The sequence below is a fragment of the Rhea pennata genome, chromosome 2 (assembly GCF_028389875.1).
Source record: "Rhea pennata isolate bPtePen1 chromosome 2, bPtePen1.pri, whole genome shotgun sequence".
NCBI classification, from domain to species: domain Eukaryota; kingdom Metazoa; phylum Chordata; class Aves; order Rheiformes; family Rheidae; genus Rhea; species Rhea pennata.
Window position 1 is genome coordinate 129179790 of NC_084664.1, and position 19202 is coordinate 129198991.

General features: G+C 39.3%; 1 protein-coding gene across 1 annotated transcript in view; it reads left to right on the plus strand.

Annotated features, from left to right (window-relative positions):
* Positions 1-1297: 1297 nt before the first annotated feature.
* Positions 1298-19202, plus strand: part of NSMAF (neutral sphingomyelinase activation associated factor) — a 40346-nt gene continuing 22441 nt past the window's right edge. Inside the window, exons 1-10 of the mRNA XM_062570340.1 lie at positions 1298-1398; positions 11235-11324; positions 11416-11494; positions 11617-11684; positions 11774-11810; positions 14727-14777; positions 17757-17828; positions 18175-18222; positions 18340-18392; positions 18875-19004. Of these exons, the coding sequence (XP_062426324.1) occupies positions 1346-1398; positions 11235-11324; positions 11416-11494; positions 11617-11684; positions 11774-11810; positions 14727-14777; positions 17757-17828; positions 18175-18222; positions 18340-18392; positions 18875-19004 (681 nt within the window). The 5' untranslated portion in view covers positions 1298-1345. The remainder of the gene's footprint in view (positions 1399-11234; positions 11325-11415; positions 11495-11616; positions 11685-11773; positions 11811-14726; positions 14778-17756; positions 17829-18174; positions 18223-18339; positions 18393-18874; positions 19005-19202) is intronic.

Consider the following 19202-nt stretch of genomic DNA (forward strand, 5'->3'; position numbering starts at 1 on the left):
TTACTTCATCTTTCGCAGAATTTTTCTTAGATTTGGAACACCTGGCAGAAGAACTTTATCTCCTATCCAGCCAGCATCTCTCACACACATTATGGTCACAAGGAATCTCAAAGAACTTGCTTTATATTTGCAACTCTTATTTAAATGCAAGTAGATACTCTAAGCTCTTTTGAGATGTAATAAAGATGTATATAAAAGGAGCATTTGTGATTAAGAGCACTGTTATTATAAACTTTTACGTAAGTTTTCACAAAATATTCCTAGCTGCTAGTAGAACTGCATCTAATACCGGGTTGGAGTAGAAAGGCCCCCACGCAGCTGTGCAACCGGTGGACACGGGCTCCAGGGAGGCCCTCAGGTGTCCCGCCTGTCCTAGGCTGTGCCGTCACGCATCCAACCCTAAGCAAGCCTATCCAGGTGCCTGCTCTTGTGGAAGCAAAATGCGGAGAAGAGCAATCCGAACGTAGCGCTGTGCACAAAAGCAAGCTTCAGCACAGGCCCTACCCTCCCCGGCTGCCTGTGACACCGCTGTGTGATGTCCGGCACGGAGGCAGGGGCTGGTCGCGCTGTGGCGCGGCAGGGACAGAGAGGTAGAGGCTGGTGGCCCTGTGGTGCAGTGGGGCAGAGGCTGGTGGCCCTGAGAAGGAGCAGGGATGGGGAAGCAGAGGCTGGTGGCCCTGAGAAGGGGCAGGGATGGGGAGGCAGAGGCTGGTGGCCCTGAGAAGGCGCAGGGATGGGGAGGCAGAGGCTGGTGGCCCTGAGAAGGCGCAGGGATGGGGAGGCAGAGGCTGGTGGCCCTGGGGGTGGCAGGGACAGAAAGGCAGAGGCTGGTGGCCCTGAGAAAGAGCAGGGATGGGGAAGCAGAGGCTGGTGGCCCTGAGAAGGGGCAGGGATGGGGAGGCAGAGGCTGGTGGCACTACGGAGTGCTGGGGCCACCTCTCCCCCTTCACCCTGGGCCGCATTTTCATGACAAGCCGTGAAGCCCGGAGCCGGGGACACGGGCGGCCCCTGGGTGTCAGCGGTGACAACAGAAGCTTTGAGAGTGAATGTGGGGGGGGCGGTGGGCGCCCTGCCCCGCGCAGACCCCCACGCCGAGGGGCGGCCGCGCCGCCCGCCCGGCCGGGCGCAGGGCCAAGGCCAGGGCCAGGGCCGGGCGCGGCCTCCCCGGAGCGGCAGGGACGCCGCAGGCCGGGCGAGGGCGCAGGGCGCTCGGCCCAGCAGCCTGCCAGCCCTCCCCGGCTGCCCGCGCCGCCTCCCCCGCCTCTCCGACGCTTTAACCGGGCGGGCGGCAGCGGCCAGGCCCGGCTGCGCGGCGGGCTGCTGCCGGCGGCGGCGGGCCGGCTCCATGGCCTTCGTCCGCAAGCGGCGGCTGGAGCGGGAGCGCTGCTCCAGGGAGAGGTGAGCGGCGCGGGCCGGGGCAGCGCGGCGGGCGGGCGGCGGCGGGGCCCTGTGGAGGGGCAGCTGCTGCTCTCCTCCTGCTGCTGTTATTATTTCTAGTGTTTTAAGCAAATCCCCTGTGGTTCCCTGGAGTGAAGCCCGGCAGAGACCCGGGAAAATAATACCGGGTCGCTTGCTTGAATGGTGTGGAAACAGTACGTGTAGATATTTTTCTTCCGGTCCTATTAGTGGTGTGGCCTTACAGCTCTGTTTCAGTATACATCATGCTTTCTGTTCTCTCTCTCTCCCCCCCCCCCCTTTTTTTTTTTTTTTTTAAAAAAAACTGAACAGTATAATCAGCATATTGTCAACCCTTAAATTACAGACTCTTTGGCAGCTCCTTGAAGTGTTAAATGCAATTACCCTGTTCCTTCTGTCTGACTCTAATCTCTATTTTTGTTCCTGTGGCTAGCTGAACATAGAAGAAAAGTGTATCACACCTGTTTGTGGGTCATGAATTTAGTCTTCTACTTTTAATCAGTGCCTGGCCTTTTTATTTTATTTATTTATTTTGCATGTAACTTACCTACATCTAATTTGTCACATGTTTCAAAACCTTTGGCAATTTTAATACTGCCGTGTAGGAGATATCTGCAAGGTAAGAGCAATCGGAAGAGCTGCTCGCCCCCGGGGCGGTGGCTCCCTGGAGGGCTGCCGGGGTTTTCTCCTGGGGATCCCACGCAGCCCTACTGCGGAGAGCAGACGCCAAGCTGGTCCCGTGCAGGCCCTGCGCTGCGCTGCTTGCTGTTGGGGAGAAACCCGCATGACGAGGAGCATGCCTCACTTTGTCCCTGTAAGCTCTGATTCAGAGCTATTCATAGCTGTTCTACTGCAGCTTTTAAGGTACGTTCAAAGTACAGATATATTCCGGAGCGATTTTTCTTTTCTTGGATATCTTTTTCTTGTTGCTTTGGGGGTTGTCATGAATTGAGTTACGTACGAGGAATAAGGGGGAATATAGACAAACTTCCTGTGCAGGAGGAAAAGATAAAGATTTTTCAATTTGAGGTAAAATGTCTTCAACCTCCAAAAATACAAAAGAATCGCTGTAATCATTTTGATCAGGATTCAATGTCTCCACTTATTGAGAAGCCTTGGGAAAGTCCCAAGACTGATCAGATTTGTCCCAAAGAAAGTGGGCTCTAAATCTCTTGCATAAAGCCCCAAAAATCTAACGGACTTACCAATGTCTGCCAGCCTTGCTGGTTTGCTACTGTTGAAAGTCTCTAATGAGAAATATTTTTCCTTGCTAATATTTGGAAGTCTTTTAGGATCCTTTGTCTTATTATTTGGGTTTGTAATTTGAGCACATCAAGATAAGTCTTGTTCTCATATATGCTTGTAGCTTTTCCCATGTAGATATCTGCAAACACATTTCTCTATTGCTTTCCCTTGCTTAACAATATTTGTGTAAAATAAAAATAAATTTATATGCATTTTGTACCATATGATGTGGTTTTCTCCATTGGTTTTCTAAATGAGGAATTTTTTTTGAAGTGCATTAAAGGTGTCTGTCCCCCCCCAAATTCTGGCTTCTGTTTTCCTTATCATCCTTCCTTAAAAACACAGAAAATTTTAATTTTAACACTTTAATTGAAGAGATGGCCACTGAGAGCTTTTCTTTTAGCCTTCTTGCTGGGAATTGTTACAGAGATATCAACTCTTGCTTAAATGTTTTATAGGTGGGTGACCAGGACTTTTTGAATCTTTGTGGAAGTGGTGTTTCTTAGCTCCTTTGTTGTCAATTTTTGGATAAAGCCACTGCTTTATCTGTGTAAACATTTAAGTTATAAAAGATTTGTTAGGAGTACAGAAATTGACTCAAAAGGAGGCATAACAGAAAAAAAAGGCAACTTCCACTGTGAAAATTAGTAAATGAAAAGTTGTACAGCTGGTTTAGAGGTGGGAAGAAAGATGAAAGCAGTTTTAAGTGATCTGAAGAAAAATAATTTCCTATGAACTAATTAGGTGGGCTACTTTGATATCTGACTATGTAAACCTATTTTTCTGACTAAATACAGTTTTCTGGAAGAAAACAGGAAAATACTAAATGCTTCTGTGTGCACAAACTTAGACCAAAGAGTAAGGTTTACATTACATTTCATTAAACAGATCCATCCCTGCTGCGTAGGGATAATTCTGAAAAGAATCTCCACTTTAAACTTATTTGTACTGGTAGACATCCATTTTCATTTTCCACAGGTGTTCAGTGTAAAGAGAGATGAGATATTTTCCTTTTTAATTAGTGTAATGCTGTCCATGCTTACCAAGTTAACTCTTAGAATATCTAATGCTAGTGAGTAGGAGGTTTTTAAAATAATTTTAATTACAAAATTTCAAATAAAATGGTGATTTTTGGGGGGAAGCTTGTTGCTGTGTTTACAGAGCTCTCTGTTCTGCCGGCTGTGTGCTGAAATGTAGGCAAGGCTAACAGTGGATACAGAGGCTTTTTGTAAGTAGTTCTGTTGGTCTGTTGTGTACTATGCTTCTGGTCAAGGAGCTCATCTGTTTTGCTGTTAACATCCCTCACGCAAGACATAATATTGGCAGCATGCAGGTCCTACAAGTGCGTGATTTTGGTGTGACAATTGTTTTGGGTTGGTTTCTCTATTTTTATATCTGTAGCTTTATCTTAATCTTTTGGGGACAAAACATACATAATAAAAGCTTTTATTCAAATATCAGCAAATGAGTCCTATAGCTGGCATAAGCAGCAAGTATAGATACTTTGCTCCTGCTGGGATGAGGTTTACTATTATATTTTATTTTATATAGCTGTGGGCTGCTGCTGAATCAGGCTGGCCTGCTTCCTTGTTCCTGGCAATGCACTCCCATGGTATTGGGTCAAGTGACTGTGCCTTTGCAAGGTGTGTCAGCTCAGCCACTTGATCTGACTTAAAACCATTCTGCTCCAATAGTTTTCCAACTTGTGCCTTTTTGATTGCTTAAAGTGTTGTAAAGGAGAATTGCTGCTGAAGGTGTAGTGAGGCCTACCATTTCAGAGCAGCCTGTATTTACATTAAATTAGGTGCTGGTTGGTTGTTTTCATGCAATGTTTTTATTTTTATTAGAACTGTGCTACAGCATAAACCAAAAAAATAATCCTGTATTTGTTGTCTAAGTGTGTGATTTGGCAAGCTGCTGAGTTCAGTGGGATTCGGTAGAACTATTTGCAGAAATGAAGCTCAAAAAGCTTGAAAAGAAAGGTTCATTTTTTTTGAAAGGTTCATTTTTTTTGAAGGCTTCATAATTCTGATATTCTTTGCTTAGTGTAGATGGTTTGATGTAGCAGTTTGACTGTCAGATCATCTGGAAGTGATAGAAACGGTTAAAAATCGAGTCATAGATTGACTTTAAAGCAGATCACTGAGGTATCTTCTCCTCTAGATGGTATAAATAGGATCTTGCCAGAACACTGGTCCCTGTACATTCATTTCTGTGTCTGATTCTGACAAGTCTGGTGCGTCAGTTGATAGGTGCCATCAGTAATAGTATGGGGTTTTCATTGTGGGATTTTTTTTTCTTCCTCTTTGTATTGCTGGATCTTAGACGAGTTCTTTGCTATCCGAAGTATGGAAAGATATGTGCTTGGAGCACAAAGTAAGGTTCGGAAGTAGACTAAGCTTGAAACTCTTATTTGGGGGATGTTTGGTAGTATCTTGGCAGGACTTCTAAACCTCAGTTTGTACTTTTAAAGTAATACTGTGGTTGGCTTCTCTGCTTTATGCTGTGAGCAATGCTAGGAATGTTTGGGTGCCATTTGGATTCCCAAACCTTGTATGCAGTGGATGACATTGTATGAGCTTAAGTTTTGCAAGTGTTTTCTTGCTGCTTAGTATCTTGCCTGGTTTTCACATGGGTCTTGGGTGTGTTCTTAACTCGTGTTCTCTAGCCCTTCTCTGAGTGGCAGTTATGAGTGGTGGGTTTTTTTTGTTTTTTTTTGTTTTTTTGTTTTTTTTTTTTAAGCAAAGGCAAAAATAAATGAAATGCTAACATTTTTCTTTTTAAGATAAAGCCTAGAAAAGAGCAGCCTGAATTCTTGGCTGCTTTGTTCACTTGCTGCACTTCTGTAGTACACATTTCTTTCTGCTGCTATAGGCTAACTTGTGTTTTCCTTGGCAAGGCACTTTTTTTCCTGAAGCTGCTTGTCTATGCTGATTACCTTTGCAAAGGAATACCTTTGACATCATTTTCATGCGACTCTTCCAGATTTTATTAATCAATACAATTTTTTCTGGGATAATACAAAAATAAGAATATGTAAAATAAGTCTTCAAGCAAAATTATATTAGCAAGATGTAATTTACTTCTCCCTTAAGTATAGGACAGACCTTTTCATCTCAAATAGGCCTGTCATATATTATTAAGGGATTAGCTCCTAACTCCACAGGTTCTGTGTACTTCTAATGTCGACTGATGTGGGTGAGAACTGAAGATGCTCCAACACAAAAGGTATTAGGGCATTCAGTAAGGTTTTCTGTGGAAAAAAATAACACAATATAATGCTATATAATTATCCACTGCCTTTCTCCTGGCCCCAAGCCCTCAGACTGATCAACTGTGACTGGGTTCTGAGCAATTATTTGACTTGTATTTGACTTTGAAATATCTTACTTCAGTTTCAGACCTGAGAAAGTCCTTGTTCTTTAAAGTTATTTGATTTTTTTTCCCCTCAGCTATGCAAGTTCTTACAATAGAAGATGTTACCTCACTTAACATGTCCACACTCCATAACAGCATGTTTCCCCCAGCTGCCCAAAGCTTTTGCTGCTGACTTCAGATGTGGGATCTCATTAAATCTGAGCTGTAACAGCTGAAGTGCTCTTCCAAACACTGAAGTTCAACACTTTCCCTTAATTGGTGGCTGTCAATTCCTCTAGAAAGTGAAACTGCAGCTTCTCGCTTTCCCTAGCAGCAGAGCTTACTGCATCAAAAGGGGCAGGTCTTACTTCTGGCTGTGCTGGGCAGGATGGCTTCTAGCCTTAGCCCCATCACCTAGTACTGTCTCTGGTGCTTGTTGGTCCCTTCCATGAATGGATTCAGATAACTACACTCATGGAAAACTGCCCTTGGGAAAACTATTCTAAAATGAAGCTTTTATTCTTGTGTATGTGCTAATTTGGTACCGTCTTCAACTGGAAGTAGCTTGTCTTCACAACTAAGTAGCAGTTGTTGAGGCCTTAAAAGTTGACAGGCTAGGTTGGTTAGGGGAAGCAACTGAAGCCTCTTTCAAGTTCAGCTCTTCAAATGATCAAATAAATTAAGCAAATCATAGTTTTCTGAAGAGTTTCATGAAGGCTTGTTTGTTATTGATAGGACTTTGAGGACGAAGACTAAACTGTTAAGAAGCTAAAGTGTAGGGCATTGAGCATCTTTGAAAAAATCTCACCCCTTACAGGTGTTTTCATGGGATTTAAGCTGTATTTGAAAATGTTGTCCAAAGTGTCCTCTGATGTGACTTCATCAGTATGTTGTGAGCAATTAAATAGCATGGGGATTACAAAATTTATGAACATAAGCATGTAAAATGTGCTTTGGTTATTAGGAAGCTAGTGCAGATATATCCTACAATACACTAAGGCTTTACTGCTTGGTTTTAGTCTTGTGTCAACAGGTATTTCAGTTGGTTTCCATGGGCTTTCCAGGAGAGGATGTCTAGTTAGAGGAAGAAGATAAAGCTATTGGTAATAAATGCTAATTAAGTGGTTTGTACTTAGGAAGTTTCAAATATTAGCGGAGTTATACATTTTGAAAATGAATTAAAATGAGCTACTTGTTGATGCTTAAAAAATACCTCAGAATTGATCCTGTTATGTTTGCCTGGAACAGAGTAATTTCTATTATTTGTTTTATTATGGTATTGTAAGAATACAAGGTTTGAGAGCAGTAGGCACAAATAGAATGTCTATCTAAAAAAAAAAAAGTCAAGTGTTTGTGTTAGAACTATAAACTTTCTCCAAATTCTAGATCCTGTTGATAATTTAAAAATGATTTTTTATTATTATTATTTTAGATCTAATGATGTCATGCATTTCCTAGTTGATCCTTTTGGTCTATTTTTAGGAAAAAGCAGATGTTGTTAAAAAAAAAAAAATGGGGGAGAGGGCAGGGGAAGGACAGATTGGTAGCTTTTTTGAAGTTGTCCAGTGGAACTGGAAGACCTTGTTTATGTATTTGCCCAACTTTAATTGCTCACACGGCATTTTTTGATGCCTTAAAGTCAGCTTTAAAGGAAAGAGAAGATTGTCTGGGACCAAACGTACTTAGCCTTAAGTGTTCTGGCTCTGTGATCCTGGCGGTTCTTCTGGGGCAGTACAGTAAGTCAAAGGCTTAATGCTGTATCCTGATTAATTTAGCAGCATAGAGAACTACTGCTGCTCAGTGGATCAAAAATAAGATACAGTTCCCCATCATAATACATTTAATCAGTTTGTTTAAATAACATTTTCTTGTTACTGTTTTTTTTTCTTTGTCTTACATAGAAAAATTAGATTATTATATACCTATGTCAGACATGCATACAAATTCCTATCATAGGACTATTTAACAGTTGATAGGATATAAATTTAAATGTCAGTCATCCTGATATCACAAGTGTCTTTGGAATTCCTTTGTTAATTCTTTGGAGAACAGTCATCCTGCTGGCTAGTCTGAAGTCTGACTGCTTAGTTGCATGTTGAAAACTGTGTCAATTGTACTTTTTTTTTTTTTTTTTTTTTTTTTTGACAGCCCTATAGATCATTAACAAACTCAGGCGAATGAGTGAAATTTAATTTAAATACTTAGGCAACAAGATTTGTTGTGAGTTGGGAAATTCCAGAAGGATATTCCTGAGATGATTTCTCATGATTCCTGAGGTTCATTGTTAGCAATTACTTGAAGTGGTCTAGATCTGTTAGCCAAACACAGCCTCTGTATTTTCATGTGTGTAATTCGGTTTATGTAAATGTCTTGTAGTTACTATGAATAAACTTCTGCTACCTGAATAGCCTTAGTGGGCTCAAATGGTGCTGATGTGTCTTCCTCAGTTTCTTTCAAATAGTATTTTTAGTTTTATTTTCTTGCTTTTTTTCATTTGTTTGCTATTTTCTGTTGAATGTTAGAATATTATCCAATGTTCCACATTTATTGAAGGTGATACATGGTGGCTTATACTTCAGTTATTTGTATCCTTCGCAATGTATGCATGATCAGCCCCAGTATCTTTTCTAGAAGATTGCTGACTATCCAGCTGTTCCTGATCTTTTGTGCAGCAGCTGTTCTTGGCTGTATGCTGCCTTGTGCTTGTGCAATGTGCTTTTTTACACACTGTATTTTGGCAAGATCATTTTGATTGTTCCTGCTCTCCAGTTAGTTGGGATCCATTTCAGTTTGATGTGGCATGAGAATTGTAATAAGCATGTTTTTTGCCAGCTTCTAGTTCCAATAAAGAAAATACTGGATGTGCGGAATATCTCTCATTTTATTCTTTATTTCTTTATAGTGAAACACTAGTAATGAGTTTGGTTATGAAGAAACTTTACCTCTGCCTTTGAGTAGGTTCTATAGACCATTTTCACCAATTTGCTTAGAAAAATGCTCAGTGGGACCATTAACAGTGTAACTGTGAAGTTAATTGTTTCCCTATATCCATAGGGCCTATTCCCTGAGGAGGGAGAATAGGTTGGTTTTCCAGACAAATCTGAATGATAGCTTTGTGTAGGGATGTGTGTGTGCATTTTTTTGTATGTTCTTTTTTGTATACTTTGGTCTGTGAGTAATAAGTTGAGTATGCTTGTATTTGCTAGAAATAACACTTTAATGGTGGCTCATTGTTCATGTATTCTGATACAGCTTTACTGAAGAGCTTAAATCAAAATGTGACAGCACCTGCTAGAGCTGCGTTTGCAAGATGCAAAATCCCAGAAATTTTAAATTTGTCCAGATGACTTTAGTTGGATGATCTGTTGAAAAATGAGGTTTAATGGTCACTCTGAGACATGCTACAGATTCTTACTCTTCTCTGCCTGTTTAGTATGTAGACTGTTTCTCCTGAAGCTTTTCTTCTCAAAATGTGGAGCTAGATCTTCTATTTTAGCTTCCCTTAAGTGAATGATCAGAATAAGTATGAGAAGAATAATTAAAGTGCTTCAAAGGCACTAAAGGCTCTAAAACATGGAAACCTACTTTACACCTTATAGATAGGCCATGGTTTCAAAGGTTGCGGTAAGCAAAGGGACTTCCATCTTTTAAAGGACAGGCTTCAGTGAGAAGCAGAAGACAACTGATACTATGTTCCTTGAGAAAGGAGATGTAAAGACAAATCCCCTAAAACTGAGTTGGAAACCAGAGATAAGAGACCCATTGGGGTTGGGATAAAGGCTAACGTGACTTTTGGAGTCACTTTATGTTGAATTTTTTAAAGAAATCTTGAATGGCATATTCTAATCTAACTTGTATTTTTTAACATCATAACATTAGCCTTTTTCTCAAGGGTATGGTAAAATACATGATTTCAAAACAGGAAAGGTAAAGATAGTGCACTGATCTTTCTGAGAAAGCACCATAGCATTAGGGCAAGCAGTCTTGGATGAAGAGTCTCTGAAAAGTTTTGGAACATTTGCAAACCGTCTTATTTGTAGTTACGGCAAACCATTTTTACTATGTTCTGCTTAATGTAGCACAAACATGACAAAACTTATATGAACAAAATACATTTTCCAAGAATGCTATTTTTTCTGTGTGAAAGATACCTCTTTAATGAGCAGGCAGTTCTGTATGTAGTTCATCTTGTGAGCTCTCAACATATTCACTGCATGTTATTTAAATACTGCTCTGCAAATATCTGCTGTGTATTATTAGCATTACCATGGGCATTTTGTGTAAAGCTTATCACTGGTAGGATGTGAGACTTAGGCTCAAAGCATGCATGTGAATAAATGCCAAGTACTTCTGGAAATCAGGCCGCTGTTGCAGACCAATTGTTGCATTTCTAACGGAAGTGATTTAAGATGTTCCTGCTCCTTCTGGTGTGCCAATACTCATGCTGCTCTCTGCAGCTGAAAGTCAGAGGTTCACCTTGTTAAAAAGCTAATGAGCCCTAATCACTTACAGTGATTATTCAAAATAAGTTGTTAGATAATGTAGTTTCACATTATGTCTGATCTAGCCTATTTGGGTTTCCCTTGTGCCAGCGTTGGTCCTACTCTGATCCTGCAGTGAGCTACTGTAGGAACTTTTTCAAAACTCTTTCTTTGAGGTTTGCTTTCTATTAGAATAGTTTGTAAATAAGCTTGTTGCGGGTTTGAACAAGTGCCATCACTGGCACAAAGGCAGTGCAGAAGTGTGGCTGGGGAGGAAGGTAATGCCTCCTTAGAGCCAGAATGGCTCAGCTGTTATGTTTTCTGTTACCACTTTAAACCAATATAGCCTGGTTTTGTTTCAGAAAGATCTAATCTTGTTCCTTCCAAGCTGTTAGTTCCTGCTGTGCTTCTTGTGTCACTGTGCATCTTGACTGGGCTAAGCTGATCCTGTTAAACTAATATAAAATGGGGGGGGGGGGGAAGGAAGCTGGGTATATTAGGATGGTTCTCACCTGAGATGTATGAAACACTGATTACGTAACCTTACGTATACTGGGGGATCATCTGTCGTCATGTGTACACACATTTCCACATGGGTACGTTCTTTTAGAAAGCCAGTTTTAGATGAATTCGTATTAAGGAGAGGGCCGAATAACTGAAGACTTCCAAATATATGATGCTATACACTACCTATTCTATGATGTTTTCTTCTTGAAATTATTTATTGTTTTGTAGGTTTTCACTGCTTCTTCTTAACCTGGAAGAATATTACTTTGAACATCACACAGCTAATCATATTGTAAATAAAGGCTGCAGAGATGAAAGGTACAAAGCTCTTAAATACATTCATTTACTGGAGTCATTCTAGTCTCATCTATTTTTAAAACATGTGCAGCTACTTTTTTGTTCCTTTCAGAAAAATCAGAGGTTCTCTAAAGATCTGCTCAAAATCGATTATTTTTGAACCTGATGAAAAAATCCAACCCATTATCAAGGTAAACAGTGCAATCTTACAACTTTTTAGTAACTTCAGATTACTTTTAAAAAGCTTTTTTAAAAATAGCTTTTTAATATAATAATAAATAAATTTAATAAAGATTTTTGTAACTTGCTATAGATACCCCTGAGAGACTGTATTAGTATAAAAGCCCCAGAAGACAATGAAGCAAATAACCCTTTCACATGGTACGTAAATTTGAGTTACCGTATATTTGCTTTTAACTCTTTTTAAAGCCCAAATCCACATGTCTTCAGATATCTTATTTTCATTTTAGGGATGTATCTGGAGGGATTTCTGTTGTGTGTAATCAGGTAAGAACTACATGTAACAGTTCCTTGATGTATAAATGAGAGAAGTTGTGTTCTGTGATGGCATTTTTCCTCGAGTTGAAGTGTTCTGTTTTTGTTTTTCTAACTGGAAACAAAATTAGTTATTGTCACAAACCTAGCATTAATGTGAAGCTATTGATGCTGGAAATATCAAATTACTTATGACTTCGTTAGTGGATTACTTTGATAAGATGAATAATTTGTACTGTGCAGTTTGTGAAGGAGCCTGGGGCAATTTTAGAACTGAGGAAAAGGAGACTTGACTGTTTACTTAAACAAATATGTTATTACTCGTCTCTCTTAATTGTTTTGGTCTTGCTACAGTTTTCTGTAGTTTTCTCCTTTCTGCAGCATGTAGTGATAACAGCAAAGCCATCTTAATGCACCAGATAATTTTCAGTAGCTGCTTTGAAACATGCATTCAGGTTTCAGTTATGAGCTGTGATTAACTTGAATATGTTTGTACCTAATGTTAACCAACAGAATATACTTTAAGCTTTGTAAAATTGAAGCTGATAGGCATTTGAAAGCTATAAAAGCTTCAACAAAATGTTCATGTCTTCATTTCAGGAAAGAACAGAAATGAGGTGGGAAATATCCCTTTAAATATGCTAACATCTTTGTAAAATCCATTACCTTTAACAATAATAAACTGATAGCCTTGCTCAGTTGAATAATGCTGCAGTCAAAAATGAATTCAAACACTTAATTTTTTCTATTTCAGAAATGTTTGTGGATTTTGTTAAAGTAATCAATATATTTAATTTCTTGAAAATTTTTGAAACTACGTCTGTGAAGAGTATTGTTTACAGTTCCTTGTATTGACAGTTTTTGTTGTGTATTAAGGAATACTTTTGTTTAAGATGTTTCTGATTATGTGCTCTGCAAACTTGAAGGTGATCAAAAAAATTTTTGGAAGTGTTGCCTTTTATTTAATTACCCTGTTTTTTAATGTCACCATTAATCATCAGTATGTGTTCTGAAAGGTAGAACGAGTATAAAACATCTTGGAGGAAAAGAGAGCTAACTTGTGAAATGAACAAGTTTTGGTTTTGCTTGCCAGCCATTCTTATATTGCTGTGGAAAAATTCTGGAATATCTTGATAATATAAGACATTAGGGTTTTTTTTTTTTTTACACACACACACACACACACACACACACACACACACACACACATACACACACCACACTTTTTTTTTAAAAAAAAAGATAAAGACCTCTGAATGTGTAGTACACATTAGCTCTATTTTTGATAAATCACAATCTAATTACAATTTTTTTTTCCTGTGTAGAATTTGTCTTGTAGGAAACTGTGTTTAGTGAGTAGTTAGAACATCTCAAACTTTTGCATTATCTTCAAGCTCAAAAAATGTTGTTAATACATAGCTGGATAAAAAGCTTTGCTTTACATGAAACCCTATGAAATAGAGGAAATAAAAATATTTTAGCTTATTTTCAATTTTTTTTCACTGTAGAATAGGGGGCGATTCCTTCAAAAAAGAATATGAATACTATAGGCTAAAGCTTTTTGCTCTGCTTACATATGCAAGAGCATACTTACGTATACTTGAGTGTTTCCATGTAAATTTGGGGTTTGGAGGCAGTCAGTGCAAAAATGTTTACCTATGTAGACCTGAGTACAAATTAGGGATGTGTCTTAGTCCAGTACTACGGTCTGGTTCAGGTCTGTAAAAGTCTATATCAGATCAAATGCACTGATTGCCATTATTATTTAATGTAGCAGTTAAAGGCATCCTGATTTAGTTAGCTTCTAAGCATACTACTTGATTTCTTTTGGCAACCTGTCATGTGGCAAAGGTCAGCTCTAGTGTCAGCCCGTGTGATGTGGGAAGGACTGTAGGTGCTAGATGGCTGCATGTGGCCTAAGAGACTCTATAGTATCTGTTCTTAAAAGGTTAGTATTTGTTCTTGATTGAGCATATGACATCGCTGCCACGATGCCTTTGGATGTGGCGGTAGTATGCAAACTGTAGTGCTGGGCCTGGTGGAGCCATGTGTTGGGTGCAGCAAAGCCTGGGCCATGGAGTAGAAGAAAGCTGGTAGTGCAGTGTAGTATATTTTGTATAGTTCAAAACCACACTCAAGGCTGAGAGTTAGTGAGTCTGAGCCTTTCCTCTAGACAGAGCAAAAACATGACCCATTTCTGGCAGCTGAAAGAACTGTGAAAAGTCAGGTAATTAGAGGATTTCTACAAACCAATGTGCTAAGGGTTAACCCTTTCAGTAGGTGGATGAGAAGAGAGCCTTCTGAAGAAGGAGAGTAGTTTCATATGCTTTCTGGGGAAGAGCCTTTCAAACCTGAGAACAGCACTATAGAAACAAAGCTGTTCAAAAATGTGCTATTGAATGAGAGAGGAAGTATGATGTTAGCAGCTGATTTGAAACTGGAAGCAAAATCTTTGATAATGGAAAAAGAATAAGAGTTCATTGAAAAGGCTTACGAAGTAATTTACATTGTGAATTAACTGTATTTCAAGGCAGAACCTTAAAAGCCTAAGCTGCAAAAGAAGAGACAGAGGAATGTTCTATTAAATGCAATTAGACTTATTGTCTTAATCTTGCAATTCCTTGAAGAGCATATGATTAGAATGAAAGAAACTATTTAAATAGGTAAGCCTCTGAACTAAATTGGACACTTGTGCTTTTTTTTTTTTTTTTTTTTTTTTTTTTTTTTTTTTTTTTTTTTTTTGCAATTAGTAGTTAGCTGTTATAAAAGATTATTGATCTTTTTTGTAGATCCACTAGGCTAGTCAGTTAACACAAGATATTACAACCCATTTTTTTCACTTGCTTAAATGATATGGGCGGCTTTGCAGTCTTTATCAGTACTTCATATTTTAAGGCCTAAATCTTTAATGCTCTTTTATTCTTTCAGGTTTTTCTCATTAAAGAAAGAAACATTATTGGACCCTATAAAACAGTAAGAGTAAGTAGACAATTTTCACTATTCTTAGGGAACTAATGATTTGAAAGGAACTGTTTTTGTTCCCGAAATATCATTTGAGGAACATGACAATAAAACATGAAGAAGTTAAGTCACTTTGTGCATTAGATAAAACTAGTATCTGAATTCATGCATAATTTGTGTGTGATGTATTTGTTGGAGACCATACAGCTGACTTGACGCTTGCTATTTTTCTTGGTGTGCAGCTTTGTAGGCTCAGCAATCAGATAGAACTGTCAACTGGCCACCACTGTTCAGTGGAAACTGCATCCTGGCTGAGGACTTCTCAGTTTTCATTACCTCTCAGAAAAGATATTGCTAATTAATATTTCTCAGCTGAGTGCTCCACAGTTCAAAGAAATGGCTGAGAAGTCTTTTTATGGCAGAAACCAGAGCTTGCTTCTGTATATGTAGTGTCTGTTCTGATTTGAGTTTGAGGACTTCAAGGCCTTGAAGGAAGGGTTTTCAGCTGGAATAGAGAGAGATTAAGAAATGAATCCAAAGTGAAAATGTGGAGTTACTGAAATGTCTCAGAAGAATATAACCAGATCAAGGAAAGGCAACAGAATTCTAAACTTCTGTGTACTTCCTTTTCAAGGAACTTGAGCTCTTAAGCTATTAATAAACATCATTTTGCCCAAGGATTCTTGTCCATGGCAAGAATTGCAGCAGACAGAATTGCATTGCTCAACGTATTTGTACAAATAAAAAATGTTAAGAGTGATGGAGTACATAAATTTTTAATACCATTAGGAACAGCAAAGAGACTAGATCTCTGATTTAGTCTCTCAGCTGTTTTGAGTTGACTCTGAACTGGGATTTTTGATCGTCCTTTTCCTTTATGCCATTGGTTCTTCATGTGCTGAACCTGCTTTCTGCTCTAGTCCTTGTATTTTCTGTTTCATCTCTATGTGCCTGATTGTCACACTGTCTGTGCAGTGGTGGAGAGGGGGGCAGAAGATCCATTTGGAAGGCTTTTCATTTTACTCCAGTGTCCTAAGACAGAATTCATTCATTCATACTTAAAACATTCCTAACAGTAGTTAGAACTTGCAATTTTTTGTTGCTGCTAAATACCTTTGACTGGAAGCATTACTGGTTCTGGAAGCTTCACTCAGGACTTGAGATTCACTTCACGTTTTAGGTGAACAGATCTTGTTAACATGTGCATGAACATGTATAATACTGATAAGTTACAAAAATAGTGACCTATTGTTTTTGCATGTGGCTAGAGAGCTAGGTGGAGAACAGCTCACAAAAGCTTTCATATTGACTGCAAGCAATTCTTATAAATTGCTCACTAAGATTTCTCAGATCCATGCTTCTCCCATTGAAGGGTAAGGGTGCATTCAGTGAAACGTTGCAAAGCTTTCGTCCAAATTAGCCGTATTGGATATTTTTTTTTTTTGTCTCTCTTTATCCCAGCCCTACTTGCTTTCTGAAGCATGTTTTTTTTTTCTTGGATATTAGCTCAGATAACATACAGTTCTGTGCAGATAATCCAGATTTCCATGTTTTCTTAAGTTGAAAGAGAGGATACTTTGATAAATTAATCTTATTATTTCAGGACACTGATCTGCAGATATAGTATTACTGATCAGTTCTAAAAAAAATCTAAGAAAGGAAAAAGCCCTACAGAAATATGTTGATATAGTTCTGTGGTATATTTGGGAGTTGTCAAGGGATCCTGTCACCTTTACAGAATCACAGAATGGGTAAGGTTGGAAGGGACCTCTGGAGATCATCTGGTCCAACCTCCCTGCTCAAGCAGGGTCACTTAGAGCATGGTAGACAGAGTTGCATCCAGGTGGGCCTTCAATATCTCCAGAGAAGGAGACTCCACGACCTCTCTGGGCAACCTGGTCCAGTGCTCCGTCACTCCCACAGGGAAGAAATTCCCCCTCATGGTCAGGCGGAACTTCCTGTGCTTCAATTTCTGCCCGTTGCCTCTTGTCCTGTCACACGGGACAACTGGAAAGAGTTTGTCCCCATCCCCCTGACACCCTCCATTCAGGTACTTGTACACATTGATGAGATTCCCCCTCAGTCTTCTCTTCTCCAGGTTAAACAGGCCCAGCTCCTGCAGCCGTTCCTCATAGGGCCGGTGCTCCAGCCCTCTGATCATCCTCATAGCCCTACGCTGGACTCTCTCCAGTAGCTCCATGTCTCTCTTGTCCTGGGGAGCCCAGAACTGGATACGGTACTTGAGATGAGGCCTCCCCAGGGCTGAGTAGAGGGGCGGGATCACCTCCCTCCACCTGCTGGCAACACTTCCTAATGCACCCCAGGATACTTACTGAAAACAAGTTTACTTGATTTACTGAAAACAAGTTATATGTAAGGGTTAATTTTGATTGATTTGCACACATACTTTTAATATACTAAAATAAAAATATGCATAAAATATGTACTGTAAAACAGCACTTAAGAAAGCATAAAACTTTTTGGAGGACAATAAAGGATATGCCGTATGTTCTGGGAGATGGAGGTATGTTAGTGAGTTAGAGATGACTGTTTTAAAAAGGTTATGACCACATTTTTGGATCATTCTAGCTCAAAATAGTTGCCATAGAGAATGATAATTTATGTAGCATAATCTTCCAAGATTTGATGGATTAGAATTCTTTTGCCTAAAAGGTATGCAGTAACTGCCTAAATGTATCATGTCACTTACTAGATGGAGCATGTACTAATTGTACATTTTACAAATATTTAGCCTGTGTTAATTTAAGCACTGTAAAGCTGTTACATTGCATTGTATTTAATAACTGACCAAGTATTGTCCACAAAGAGTGTTACCTCAAGGAAGATAAATTTTTGACGCAGTTAAGATTTCACGCCTATCTTCAATGTGTGTCAGGACTATGGCAACCTCTGAGAAATGTACTTTGATTGGTTTTTATAATGTTCTAATTTTGGCTTAATTGAGTTTTCTTGTAGTAAACATACTTTTTGTTTTAGGGAAGAACTGAATACTTATTTCAGCTGGATGTTGCTGGGAAACTGGGAGATGTTGTACAAACTCTACATCAGGTACATGTTATTTGATATCACTTCATGTTTTGTCACAACTTTTTTCTAATGTTTAAGGGTAGCTTTCTTTAATCATTTTGAGTAACTTCCCGTTCTCAAGGTGAATTTTTGGAATGTCTCTTTTTGAAATGCTGCAATTGAATATACAGCATCTGTTCTGAGAGCAGTCTTAAGCTTCTATGTAGAATGGTAGTATATAGAAAAAGTAATAATGCACTAATGAACATACAAACAAAAATGTCAAGAAAGTCTATCACCAAGTGCTAAATTCTCCCTAGTTTCTATTGACTTCTGAGCTGTGTGGAAGATGTCTGTGGTATTTCACTTAAAGCTTACTATTTTTTAGCTCTACAGGGCCTCTTGTCTAGATAAGATGGGAGATCAAGCTGCCATGGTAAGTACCTGATGAGTTCTGTTGGATTATCACTGTTAGCAATGAAATGTTTGCATTTGGATCACGGACCATACTAACTCTTTTCTTTTCTTCTCCTCCCCTCCCATCTCCCATTAGATAACTGCTATACTGCAGTCACGTTTGGCTAGAACTTCGTTTGATAAAAACAGGTATCTTCCTAGTAACGTTCTACTGGAAAATGAGTTTCAACTTGTAGGATTAGTCTATTGTTTCGGTGTTTAGTAAGTGGATGTTTCGGACACCATAAGCTCTCTAATTCAGAGAATTATCATCCATTTTAGAATAGAGAATGGGAAACTGTGTTGTGAAGATAAGCCTAATACCTTTTTTTTGTGTCTCAACAAACTGTTAAGATTATCCATGAATTTGTTGTAAACGAGGTGTTAGTATATGCCAAAAAGGGACTCTTTCCTCTGTATTTACTGTGCTGAGGATGGTGGAGAACTTTCCTTTCTGAAGTGTCTATTAAGAGATCTGAACTCTTCACGTCTGAAATAGTCTCCCTTAGTAAGGTCCCAGTCCAGATGCCCCAAGGTAGTAAGTTAACCTAATAGCTTTCAAAAGGATTTCAAAGGGTAGCTTTCCTTAAGTTAGATCCAGAGGTAAACTAATTCCCTTTCTTCACTTGTAGATTTCAGAGCATTTCTGAAACGCTGCATATGGAATGCAAGGCAGAAATGGTGACACCCCTGGTGACCAATCCAGGGCATGTGTGTGTCACTGATGCGAACTTGTACTTCCAGCCTCTTAATGGATATCCTGTAAGTGTCTAGTAAACAGTCTTGTGCACCCTGCTCTCCTAGTGGACAGTTCTCTTTTTCTGCATTATTCCTTTTAAATGCACATGGAGCACAGCTTCTAAAAGACTGAACTTTCAATTACGATCAAACCTTTTCCTTTAATTGAGGCAGCTCAGCTGCATTCAGTGTGGCTCAGTACACTGAGATATTCTGCGTTTA